General features: G+C 39.7%; 1 protein-coding gene across 3 annotated transcripts in view; it reads left to right on the forward strand.

Annotated features, from left to right (window-relative positions):
* LOC111545658 (arylamine N-acetyltransferase 1) overlaps nt 1-9403 on the forward strand; it is a 12473-nt gene extending 3070 nt beyond the window's left edge. For 2 of the 3 annotated variants that reach the window (XM_023216634.1, XM_023216632.1), the window contains 2 exons: nt 5794-5872; nt 8394-9403. In XM_023216634.1, the coding sequence (XP_023072402.1) occupies nt 8400-9272 (873 nt within the window). In that variant the 5' untranslated portion in view covers nt 5794-5872; nt 8394-8399 and the 3' untranslated portion in view covers nt 9273-9403. Of the gene's footprint in view, nt 1-5793; nt 5873-6114; nt 6408-8393 lie in introns of all 3 variants that reach the window. The other variant, XM_023216633.1, reaches the window with a different exon arrangement.
* The last annotated feature ends 3858 nt before the right edge of the window (nt 9404-13261 follow it).

A 13261-nucleotide genomic window follows, 5' to 3' on the forward strand; every position in this document is an offset into this window, starting at 1 on the left:
GCCTCGGCCTCCCAAAGTCCTGGGATTACAGGTGTGAGCCATTGCACCCATACATATAATATGGTTTTTTTTTTTCCATTCTTTTTGTCTAAAAAACTTCAGACAGGGAATGCACTCTCCACTTCCCTTCAAGGGCTACCCTCCTTATTTTATTGTACTAGATAGGTCTTGCCTTTACATTTCAATAATTTAACCAGAATATGTTCCACTAAAAATCTTTTAATTGGGGGCCATCAGACTGGTTGACTCCTGTGGTTTCATTTTCATTCTTTTTAATGTTTACCAGTAAACAGTAGAAAACTAGAGACTTCACCAATCAGAAACTGTCAGCTAACCTCTAACTAGAGACTTTTCACTCTAACCAACCAAATAGCTTTTCCTTGTCTCACTCCTGCTAACAGTTTACAAAAGTTTCTCTCCCGCCCTCCCCTTTCCTCAGCAGAACATTGAGCCGTCCGTGGTCTGGTGCTGCCCGACTCATGAATTGCTGTCTAATAAACTTTAAAAAATGTTACGCCTGAAAAATGATCTTTTAACAATTCCAGTGTTGACAGTACTGGATTGAACTCTGCTAGACTCTGGTCTTTCTTAATCTTCTGATTTAATTTTTAACTTCATATTTCTATCTCCATATAAGCCAAAATGACTCATTCAAAAGCCATAACTCTTGTAATTTTTCTACTCTTTGTTCTGTATTGAAAGGAGTCAGTGTTCACCAACACTCCCTTAGCGTGACCCCTCTCCTTCTCGGTTTTCATAGTCATCTACTCGTTCACTGGCCATGAAACAGAAACTATCAGGACACCTCACTTATTGCATTTCTCAAGCTCTTTTATGTTTGATATTACCTTTATATTCATGTTGCCTTTATGATCAAGTGAAATACTAGCCAGAATATTTGGAGCACACACTTTCCCTTCAATACTTTGAAGATGTACTTCTATTACTTCACCGATGGATATTTCTGTGTAACATTCTCTTGCTGGCCTGGTGTTTTCTCTTTTATGAAATATTTTCTTTCTCTGCCAGATGCTTGAGTAGTTGTCTTTAATTCTGACTTTTAAAAATGTAACAAAAATATATTCCAGTGGCAAACATGTTGTATCAAACTTTCCCAGAATTTTCTCTTCTGTTTTTCAGCTTCAATGTTTTCATCATTTCAGGAAAATATTTATCTTTACATACATTTTTCTTTTTTTTTTAACTTTTAAATCAAGGGGTACAGGTACAGGTTTGTTATATAGGTAAACTTGTGTCATGAGGGTTTGTTGTACAGATTTTATCACCCAGGTGTTAAGCCCAGTACCCATTAGTAATTTTTCCTGATCCTCTCCCTCCTCCCACCCTCCAACCTGTGAAAGGCCCCAGTGTGCGCTCTTTCCTTCTTTGTGTTATTAATTCTCATCATTTAGCTCCCACTTATAAGTGAGAACATGTAGTATTTCATTTCCTGCTCCTATGTTAGTTTGCTAAGGATAATAGCTTCCAGCTCCGTCCATGTTTTCATGAAAGACATGATATTGTTCTTTTTAGTGGCTGCATAGTATTCCATGGTGTATAAGTACCACATTTTCTTGATCCAATCTGTCACTGATGGGCATTTAGGTTGATTCTGTGTCTTTGCTATTGTGAATAGTGCCATACATTTTTCCATTGCACTTTTTGCGTTCTCCACTTCAGAAGCACCAATTGTCTTTGCATTGGCTTGTCCTTGACTGCTTTCTATTAGATTCTATCTTAATTGCTTTATCATTTAATTAGCCTTTAGTATGAATGTCAAGCTTTCCTTCCATATAAGCAATGTGATATGACATTGTATCTGTATACCTCCTTTCTGTTCATCATTAATTATGTATTCTGTTGATCATTAATTAGTTCCATTTATGTCCTTAATGAGTATTCTAAGGTATGAAATCTTTCCTTTCATAAAACTTATTTTACCACTTTATTTTTAGCTGTTTGTTATTGAGTTTATTTTACATGGTCCATAGCCCCAGATACCTTTACAAAATTTTTTTTTTCAGTTTTTCTTCTTAAATTGGTTGTGGTTTTTTTGTATGTAACTTCTAGCATGTTATGTCTTTTCTTCTAATCCCAATCTCATAGTATTTTCATTTTGTTTGTTTTCATCATTTTTATGTGTGTATAGCTCTGTTTCCAACTTTTATTTGTTGCTTCAATCTGGTGCAGCTGGTGAGATGTCCAACTGGGGTTGGCGTAGACTTGTGAATCAAGGAAAATGACAAGACGAATCTCAATCATTTTAGGAGATTTATTTGCCAAAGTTAAGGATGTGGGCCTGGGAGACAGATCTATGCCTTTCTCTGAAGACGATTTTGAGGCCTGAGAATTTAAAGGGGAAAGGATGGGGTATCAAGAAGCACAGTTTTCATGTAAGAGTGGGGTTGGGAGGAAAATGGTCATTCATGGCTTTGTCTGGCTCCATGAATCTGCATTTTTTTGCATAAAATGACATAAACAAAAGAGGCAGAGGAAAAATGCAGGGACTCTGCATTTCATGTAACATACCTGGTGGCTCAGATGCTACTCTTTTAGCTGTGGGTTCAGCCAACTGGTTACCCTGACTCTGTGGTGTTTAATTTTGAGTGACCTGGGATTTTTACAATTGTCAAACGTTTGGTTTTAGAATAGCTTCTAACAGCTCTGATACTTGCTGTCCATTTTCTATGGGTTGCCCTGAGGAGGTTAAATACCCTCTCTCTTTCCATAGCATCCCAAAGGCACGAGCAACCCTAAAAGTGTAGCAGCTGTCAGTGTAAATGTGTGCAGCCTTCTCTTTTGCCACTTGACAAGCTCGAGTCAGGGCAGTCAGTCTGGCCACTTGAGCCAATCTGGCTTGGGGAAGAGGACTGGCTTCAGTTACCTCTAGTAAGGAAACCACCACATATTCTGCTCTAAAATTTCCATTTTATCCTTTTAAATGAGATCCATTGGTATACCATTCTATCTCAGCATTATCCAATGGCATCTCTTGGAGGTCTGTCCTGGGGGTGAGAAGTTGGTCAGTCATCAGAACACAGTCATGAGGGGAGTTGTCGGAAGGGCCCGGCAAGAGAGTGGCTGGATTGAGATTATAGAGCAGGAAATAGTAATATTGGGAGATGATAAAAGCAAAATTTCGTAAGAGGCTAACCAGTTGACAGACAGATACTGGGTATGACGAGAATTTAGAAGGGTCTCAAAAGGATGTGGCACAAAAATGGTAAGGGGGGAACCCATAATTATTTCTTCAACAGACTTGCACAGAAGGGCGATGGCTGTTATCACTCTTACACAAGGAGGCGGCCCTCGAGCCACAGTGTCCAGCTGTTGGCTATAATAGCCTACAGGTCTCTGATGATCACCATGTTTCTGCGTCAGTATCCCGGATGCAGTACCTCCAGTTTCACATACAAAAAGGGAGAAAGGCAATCTGTAGTTTGGGTGCCGTGAGGCTGGGAAATTAGTTAGAATTTCCTTCATTTGTTATATAGCCGATTGTCCCTCTGGAGTCCACATGATGAGATCAGGTTGTTCATTTTTTAGGTAAGCATATAGAGGGTGAGCCATAAAGGAGAAATGTATCCAGTTTCTACAACAGCCTGCCAGTCCCCCAAATCCTCTAAGTTGTTTCTTGGTGATGGGCATTGGGAAAGCTAAAATTTTTCTCACTTTATCAGGGTTAATACTCAGTCCTTTGACCGAGATAATATGCCCCAAATACTTAACTTGCAGTAAGCACAGCTGAAGTGTGTCTCTGGACTCTGTACCCTTGCTGGCTGAGTAAATATAGACTATCTTCCTGGGAGGAAGATTCTGGGCCTGGACAAAGGAGAAGGTCATCCACGTACTGAATGAGTGTTGAGCCCTGGGGAAAAATTAGATCCTCGAAATCCGTTTTTAGTATTTGGGAAAAGTAAGTGGGACTTTCTGTATACCCTTGGGGCATTACAGCCCACATATATTGTCATTCTTTCCAAGTAAAAGCAAACAAATACGGGCTGTCTAGATCTACAGGAATACTGAAAAAGGCACTGCAGAGAGTCACAACTGAGAAATACTGGCTGGTAGTGAGTATAGCTGATAGAACGGTATGTGGGTCGGGGACTACTGGGTGACTGGCTATTACAATACTGCTTATTGCCCTCAAGTCCTGCACAAATCTCCATTTTCTCCTGCTTGGTTTCTTTACAGGGAATATAGGGCTGTTGCAGGGGCTTGTGCAGGGAATAATAAGCCTGTTTTTAGATAATCTTGCGTAATTGGGGCAATTCCATTTACGACTTTCTGTCATAGAGGGTATTGTTTAAGGGTGGGTAGGGGTTTCTTTGGGTTTATCTCTACCTTTATTGGAGTGGCTGAGAATACTTTCCCTATGTCTGTATTGACTGAGACCATAACTGGGAGGGGACATCCTTGAGCAAGCATCCTCTTCTGGTGTTAGCAGGAAGACTGGGGAAGCTAAAAGCAGTTTTACTGTTTCCCACTCTTTATTCCAGTATTTTCTCTTCTCCCCTATTACTTCCTTCCATGTCTCCATTTCATTTTTCCAGCCACAAGATGATGTTTCAACATCACTAGTACTAAATTGTGGTATGTCATCCAGACATTTTGTAATTCGGTATTTTTGGTCTCCTGGCCCCAATTCTAAAAAAAAAGTCCACTTTTTGATGAAAAAGAGATATGGTTATTATGGATGTTGAGGAGATCATGGCTCAAAAGACTGACAGGGGCCCCAGGGCATCTAAGAAATGTATGGTACCTACTGAGCATGTCACATACTCTTAGAGCCTGTGGCAGGGGAGCTGAACCAGATGGAATGGTAAGGTAGAGGTTTGGACTTAAAACAAGAGATCATTTTATTAGACACAGCCACCATAGTAATTCTTTCATTACTCTGAGGAATGGGGTTTCTAAATAAGGTGGGATTGATCAGAGATATAGTTGTGTCTGTGTCGATTAAGGCAGCTGTAAGCTCATGGTTTATTATTATATTAGTGTCCCCCAATTTGTTTGTCATGGTGAAGTTTTAACAGCTCACTTGGGGTTTCCTTGTGGGCAAAATATGGGGGAGGTGTGTGGCTTTTCATCTTGTAGCCATCTTATTCAGGAACCAAGAAAGGGGGAGGCAGATTTACATGACGCACTTACCAGCTTGACTTTTCCCTTTGGCTAAATGAGTTTGGGGGTCCCACAATTTAATTTCCTTTCACAGACTCCTCAGTTTTTTTTAGTGGAGGTGAGGGGAGGTGACTATGACAAGAGATGCTCTGATGGCGGATCTTCTGTATGTAGATGGTCCTTCTTTCTTTTGAGCAGCATCATACATTAAGGGCCTTACCTTGTTTATCTGCCTCAACATGTACAATTATAGTTGTACCTAGAGGAAGACTGGGTGCTGGCACTACGTCCTGGTCTTTGATGTGTTTGGTATATGTCATGGCAGTGACTGGGGGCATGGAGCCTGGTTCAGCCTTCCTTGCTGATCTCATGGCAGTTCATCAGCTGGTGGGTTGTCGCTAGAGGCTGTGGAAGCCCTGCTCCTGGTGGCTTTCCCAGCTTCCAGGTTTTTAAGCCAGAAGGTTCTAGCCCCATCAGCGTTGCTCCCATCTCCATAGTTATAGTTTCCACACACTTTCTTATACAACTCAAATGTTTGCTTTACTGTGCAGTCCATTCCCTCTGTTTTGTGATTTTTAGGAAATCTTCATAATTTGTGGTCTACAATACTATTATTTTGTTTTCGAGGAAGTCATGTTATATATTTCTAACTGTCTTTTCTCTTATTTCTAGAATTCAAGCCAGGAAGAAGCAGCATTCTGTCTTTTGGATTAAAACTGAAGCTCAACCTACTTTCAGCTTACTAAGAAAGGTATTAAGTGCCTTTCTGAGAGCTCTCAGTAGGCTTCCTAAGCACGTTCACTCTGCCTCCTTTAAATCTTATATTTATGATCAAGATGAAAGGGAGGGAGGGATGTATCACTGCACATTTACAAGTGGATCTATAAAGCTAATAGTATTTTCAGTGAACTCTTTTCCTGAGCTACTTTCCAAGTGCTTTCAGCATTCCACCTTGAAGCACAGCGTTAGTAATGCACAATTTCTTATGTTCAGCCACAGAATGTTCAAGTGTGATTTGGTTACAACATACTGCTCTATCCAGGCCTCTAACAAAACTGACTTCTTTCAAACGGACTTGCAGTTGCTAAATTCCAAATCAACACCTTATCTTAAAAATTAAGAAAAGGAGAGGAAGGATGGAGGGAAGTGAACAGGGAGAGTACAAGAGAGAAAGAAAGAAACAAGAGGAAAACAAATGCTTGTAAACAAGTTATACCAAATAAAAGAGATATAAAGGAATTTCTTAATAGAAGGAATGATATTCTAAACAAGAATCAAATGTCCAGGTATGTATAAACTGCCTTCTTCCTTTTGGATCAGCTTCTCTCTCTTCTTTACATACTCAGTACAAATTCTAGGTTAGGGGGCACAGAGGGGTTGGCATGGTCTAACTAAATACAACTTGTTCTCTGAGTGGTAGAACTGTAGAGCTTGACCAAACGTTAAGAAAGGGTGCTGGTGGAAGTTAGGATGAGAAGAAATGCAATCTAATAGATTTAGGAGAAATTATGTTGTCAACATCGAGAACAGAGAAAGTTGGAAACTGGCAATAGGGGGAGGATACCTGGGTCAGAAAGGAAAAATAGGAGAATATAGAAGAAATGGTATGAGAAGGGAAAATAAGAGATGCTTCACTTATCATCATTCAACTGGGGGCAGCTCCCTTTTACAAGGTCATCCTCAGGCCATACCACATTACAAAAGAGTTATACTTGAGGTCTGTACAGCACTGTTACAATCAAAGTCTCAAAACATTAAGACTCTATGATGGCAGGTTTAAAAAACCTTTTCTAAAAGATTTAACAAAATAAGGGGCATTTTTTTTTTTTTTTGGTTCACATTACCTGAAAGTTAAAAGATAGCTTTTGGCTTCTTTGAGGTGTTTCCTCATTCTACCTTCTCTTGTTTTTCATTTCTTGATAAACTTGGTGAGCCCTTTGTTAGTGTTGTTCTTCAATAGGTTCTCACCAATAGCTTTGAATGAATATCCCACCAGCTTCTATTCACCGATAGCTTTGAATGAATACCCCACCAGCTTCTACCTTGTAGCAGAATGTACACGCTGAGGTTTCAGCAACAGTTCCTCAATAAAGTCTCAGCTCTACGTAGGGCATATGTTGTCCATGAGTTGAGCACTGGTCCTAGAGCATATGTGTTCAAATTGGTTCCACCTCGTATATGTGACTGTCGTTAAGGCGCAGTATGGGCAGCCTATCCTCTATACAGTGGCCAGAAAGATCACTTTGATTGTAGCAAACATTGCTCACTTACAACCTTTCTCTCAGGCCTCTCTCACTGACATTTCTCATTTCACTTAGAGTAAAAGCCAAAATGCCAGTCTTAGCTCCAAGGCTGCAGTTGCCTGTCAGATCTCATCTCAATCCACTCTCCTTCTCACTCACGTGCTCCAACTGCCCTGGCTTCCTGAATGTTTTTTGAATGCTCAAGGCATTTTCCAGCTTAGGGCCTTGTTATTTTCTGTTCTCCTGCTTGGAACAATCCTCCTCACACATATCCTTAGGCCTTATTCTCTGGCATCCTTCAAAACTTAGTGAGTTTTTTTTTTTTTTTTAACCAACTGATTTGAAATTGGAGCTCTCCCTGTGCACTTACTAAGTCCTTTCTTTAGTTTTCCCAGGGCACTTACTACAATCTAACACACTGCATGTTTTATCCACGTATTCAGTTTCCTATATATGTCACTCCAACTCCCACTATAAGATTTTTGAGAGTAAACAAGCACTAGATCGGTAGGAAACACATTATAGCTATTCAGTAAACTGTTTCTTGAGTTAATCAATCAATGGATGAGTGAATCAATACAGTTCTTTGAGTGGGAAACTTTGTATAAGCCTCAGCTAAAAGGGAAATTGAGTGGGTCATGTACCACAGATACTATACACTCTATTGCATGATTCTCCTGCCTGCATCAGAAGATGTTTATAAGCCTATTTTAATGAATACCAATTGGAATCTCTCTTTTATTAATCACCAAGAGAATCATGAACAAGCTCTTTATCATTTGAATCATCATTTAGTCTTGATTTCCAACTTCTCCTTGAAAGAAGACATAATACATTTCTTACAGGATTCTGGGACTATTAATTGAACTTATATGTGTAAAAGGAATTTATATAATAAAAGCACTAGAAATAATTATTATGCTTATAACCACTGTATTTTTACATATTTAAAATATAGCCATAATTAGCCTACTCAAATCCAAGTGTGAAAGTAATATGATTTGCTTTTGTTTTGTTTTCCTTGCTTAGGGCATCATGGACATTGAAGCGTATCTTGAAAGAATTGGCTATAAGAAGTCCAGGAACAAATTAGACTTGGAAACATTAACAGACGTTCTTCAGCACCAGATCCGAGCTGTTCCCTTTGAGAACCTTAACATCCACTGTGGGGAAGCCATGGACTTAGACTTAGAGGCCATTTTTGATCAAGTCGTGAGAAGAAATCGGGGTGGGTGGTGTCTCCAGGTCAATCATCTTCTATACTGGGCTCTGACCACTATGGGTTTTGAGACCACGATGTTGGGAGGGTATGTTTACAGCACTCCAGCCAAAAAGTACAGCACTGGCATGATTCACCTTCTCCTGCAGGTGACCATTGATGGCAGGAACTACATTGTCGACGCTGGGTTTGGACGCTCATACCAGATGTGGCAGCCTCTGGAGTTAATTTCTGGGAAGGATCAACCTCAGGTGCCTTGCATCTTCCGCTTGACGGAAGAGAATGGATTCTGGTATCTAGACCAAATCAGAAGAGACCAGTACATTCCAAATGAAGAATTTCTTAATTCGGATCTCCTAGAAGACAGCAAATACCGAAAAATCTATTCCTTTACTCTCGAGCCTCGAACAATCGAAGATTTTGAGCCTATGAATATATACCTGCAGACATCTCCAACATCTGTGTTTACTAGCAAATCATTTTGTTCCTTGCAGACCCCAGATGGGGTTCACTGTTTAGTGGGCTGCACCCTCACCTATAGGAGATTCAATTACAAGGACAATACAGATCTGATAGAGTTCAAGTCTCTGAATGAGGAAGAAATAGAAAAAGTGCTGAAAAATATATTTAACATTTCCTTGGAGAGAAAGCTTGTGCCCAAACATGGTGATAGATTTTTTACTATTTAGAATAAAGAGTAGGCTGGGCGCGGTGGCTCACGCCTGTAATCCCAGCACTTTGGGAGGCCAAGGTGGGCGGATCACGAGGTCAAGAGATCAAGACCATCCCGGCTAACATGGTGAAACCCCATCTCTACTAAAAACACAAAAAATTAGCTGGGCATGGTGGCGGGTGCCTATAGTCCCAGCTACTTGGAAGGCTGAGGCAGAAGAATGGTGTGAACCTGGGAGGTGGAGCTTGCACTGAGCCGAGATCGTGCCACTGCCCTCCAGCCTGGGCGACAGAGTGAGACTCCATCTCAAAAAAAAAAAAAAAAAAAAAAATAAGGAGTAAAACAATCTTGTGTATTTGTCACCCAGCTCACCAGTTATCAACTGATGACCTATCATGTATCTTCTGTACCCTTACATTATTTTAAAGAAAATCCTAGACATCACATCATTTCACTGATAAAAATGTCAGCATGTATAATTAAACAGCATTTTAAAGAAACATAACCACAAACCTTTTCAAATAATAAAAATAAAGGTATTATAAAGATGGCCTGTGGCTATCTTGGAAATCGGTGATTCATGCTAGAAAGCTTTTAATGTTGGTTTATTGTTGAATTCCTAGAAAAGTGTCATTGGTAGATGAGTAAATAAAATATTGTGGAAAAACTTATTGTCTATAAAGTATATTCAAACATTGTTGGCTAATATAATTTCAATTAAAATGGTTTTTTGGAAGACTCACGTTATTATGGGGCTACATAATTTTTCCTGAATGTTCTCTTCCTCTGATCTTTCTTGTCTCTTAAATTATTTCACTTCCTTGTGCTCTTTGTCATATGAGAACGAACATGAGCTTTTCTTGTGTAGATCTCAGTTGAAATCCTGTGGACACTGGGTGAATTATTTTTTGTATCTGTAGCTGTGACTCTTTAGGCATAAAATGGGAACAATGCTTTTACAGTTCAGTGACAGAACTAAACTCCCAACACGTATTTGTTATATGGATCAATTAATAATGTCAGTCATGTTTTTGGTACTAAGTCATTATTTAATAAAAGTTATTCTTCTATCTTGCTTGCCCCTCCTCCCGCACCCCTGTCATCTGCCTGCTTCTTTCTTGATTAAATATTGGTAAGATATTAGATGCCCAAGATCTAAGAGTGCTTCAGAATCTGAATCTTTGCTTATCTATAATTCAGATTTTCTGTTTGTGGATTCCAGTATCAGGACTATAGTTTAACTTGCAGACTTGATCTTACACTATTCTCCCTCTTCAATTTGTGATCATTGTAATAAGGTTAAGAGAAAGGCAGGGACTAGAATGAAGAAATTTTAGTTAAGAGAACAAGGTACGTTGTAACATGGGTATTTTATGTGTCAGTATAACAGTTGGGAGTTGCTGGTGTGGGTGGATATCTTACGAAGAGGTAGAAATGAGACATGGCCTCAGTGGGAAGGAAGGATGAAAGATATATTTTAGTATTTGATGGCTTGCCATCTTCCTTACTGTACTGGCCTTTTTCAACTCTGCTGCTATCTGGCAGCAATGCCAGGTCACTTCTTGTACTCTTGGGCAGAAATGAGTTTTTCACTTTCTGACCAGGACCATGCCTATGGAGTAGATGTTGACAAGAAACACTGAGTAGATCAAAATGTGGCTCAAGGAGAATGGCACAGTTTTGTTCAAATGAATCAAGGAAGTCTTATCACACAACAGTATCCTGGAACTGAATGCAATTGATTTTTTAGAAAAATATATCACATATGGAAAAAAAAATAACCTGGAATATGTTGAAAGACATGTATATAATATTTAGCATCTAGATTGATGACTTCTACCCTGACTATGCAATGTTAACTTTTCTCAAGTGAAATGTAAATGAGTGAAGGAGAATAATCTTGCCAATTCACTTGGTTAGAGATCTTAAGATGACTCCTAATTACCTGTGTTTGTCCAAACTATTGTCTCTGTTTTTGGTGGCCCCTTGGAGATTAGAATGTGCCATGTCCTGTCAAGACCCCAAGACAAGTAAGGTAGAATCCAAACACTTTATATGTAGCTGGAAATGTGGGGGTGTTGGATGTATATTTCAGTTTCTTCTATCGTGATGGTGAAGCTGAGTGTGAACTTTAATCTCCCATTCTCTGTACTAAGCCAGGGAGAGAATCTGTGACAAATGCCTCTACTGGTGTTTAGGTTGTACTCTCGTGGGGAGAGAGCTACTAGAAGTTGGCCCAATTGTATATTTGCCTGTTTGTTTCCAGGGTCTAGGGCCACTCAGAAATGCAGAGCCCCATTGACTCCCAGGCTAGGTCATTAAAGAGATAGTCCCTTCTATGAGCACTACACAAGTTGTGGCAGTTGGTGTGTGGATCAACTACCTCTAGAAAATATGGGTAGACTTGGAATAATCACTGGAGTGAGCTAGAGGAAAGGCTCAGGAGGTGATATCCTTCAGCTCTGGCTTTTGGAGGGTTACTGTTTGTCTACCCCATTAGCTCACCAATGCAAGTTCAATGGAAGTCAAGCTGCCAAGTAGCCACTTAAAAAATGTGCAATAGGCTGGGTATGGTGACTCATGCCTGTAATCCCAGCACTTTGGGAGGCCGAGGCAGGTGGATCACCTGAGGTCAGGAGTTTGGGACCAGCCTGGTCAACATGGTGAAGCCCGTCTCTAATAAAAATACAAAAATTACCCATGTGTGGTGGTGGGTGCCTGCAATCCCAGCTACTCAGGAGGCTGAGGCCGGAAAATTGCTTGAACCCAGGAGGGGGAGATTGCTGTGAGCCAAGATCACACCACTGCGCTCTAGCCTAAGCGACAAGAGCAAGACTCTGTCAAAAAAAGAAAAAAAAAAAAAAAAAGTGCAATAAACCTCTTCTGGAGAAAAAAATTGGGGCTGTACATTCCAGCCTTTTTTTTGTGCACTACACCCAGAAAGCATACTCTATGGAAACCCCATCTTTGTTCTGTGACCTAGAGAAATACATATGCCTAGTCTCCTTTACTGTTAGTGCCAGGAGGCTTAGGATGCTGTCCTTCATGTGGAAGCTGTAAAAGTTGGGGCATAAGGAAAATAATTGCCAATTGAAAATACTATTTACAATTGTATTCTTCAAATCTATTCTTCAAACATGAAGGGGAGATAAAACCCAAAGACAAACAAAAGCTAAAGAAGTCATCACCACCAGACTTGTCTTACAAGAAATGCTAAAGGGATTTCTTCATCTGAAAGGAAAGGACACTAACATGCAACAAGAAAATATGTGAAGGTATAAAACTCACGGGTGAGTGTAAGTACACAGATTTATAATACTCTAAGAGTGCAATTGTGGTGTGTAAACCACAATATCTTTGGTATGAAGACTAAAAGACAAAGCTACCAAAAATAATGACAACAATTTGTTAGGAGATGGGCAATATAAAATGATGTAAATTGTGCCAACAAAAAGTCAAAATACAGGAGGCATGGAGTAAAAGTGCAGAGTTTTAAACTTTTTTTTATTGGCTTCCTTTCTTTGTGCTGAATGTTAAGTTTCCATCAGTTTAAAATAACTTGTTATAGCTCTAAGATTTTTTGTAAGCCTCATAGTAACTACAAAACGAAAGGTTGTCATAGACATACTAAAAATAAAAAGAAAGTAATTAAAACACACTCCCAGAGAAAATCACTTAACCACAAAGGAAGATGGGAAGGAAGGAAGAACAGAATTAAAAACAATCAAAGCTGGACATGATGGCATGTACCAACAGTCCCAGATACTCAGGAGGCTGAGGCAGGAGGATCACTTAAGCCCAGGAGTTAAAGGATTCAGTTAGCTATGATCACACCAATGCATTCAAAACTTGTTAATAGACAGAGACCTTGTCAAAACAAGATAAAATAAAATAAAATAAAATAAAATAAAAACAAAAAACTAGGCGTGGTGGCTCATTCCTGTAATCCCAGCAGTTTGTGAGGCCAAGGTGGACAGATCACTTGAGTCCAGGAGTTCAAGACCA

The sequence above is a fragment of the Piliocolobus tephrosceles genome, chromosome 7, assembly GCF_002776525.5.
Source record: "Piliocolobus tephrosceles isolate RC106 chromosome 7, ASM277652v3, whole genome shotgun sequence".
NCBI lineage: Eukaryota > Metazoa > Chordata > Mammalia > Primates > Cercopithecidae > Piliocolobus > Piliocolobus tephrosceles.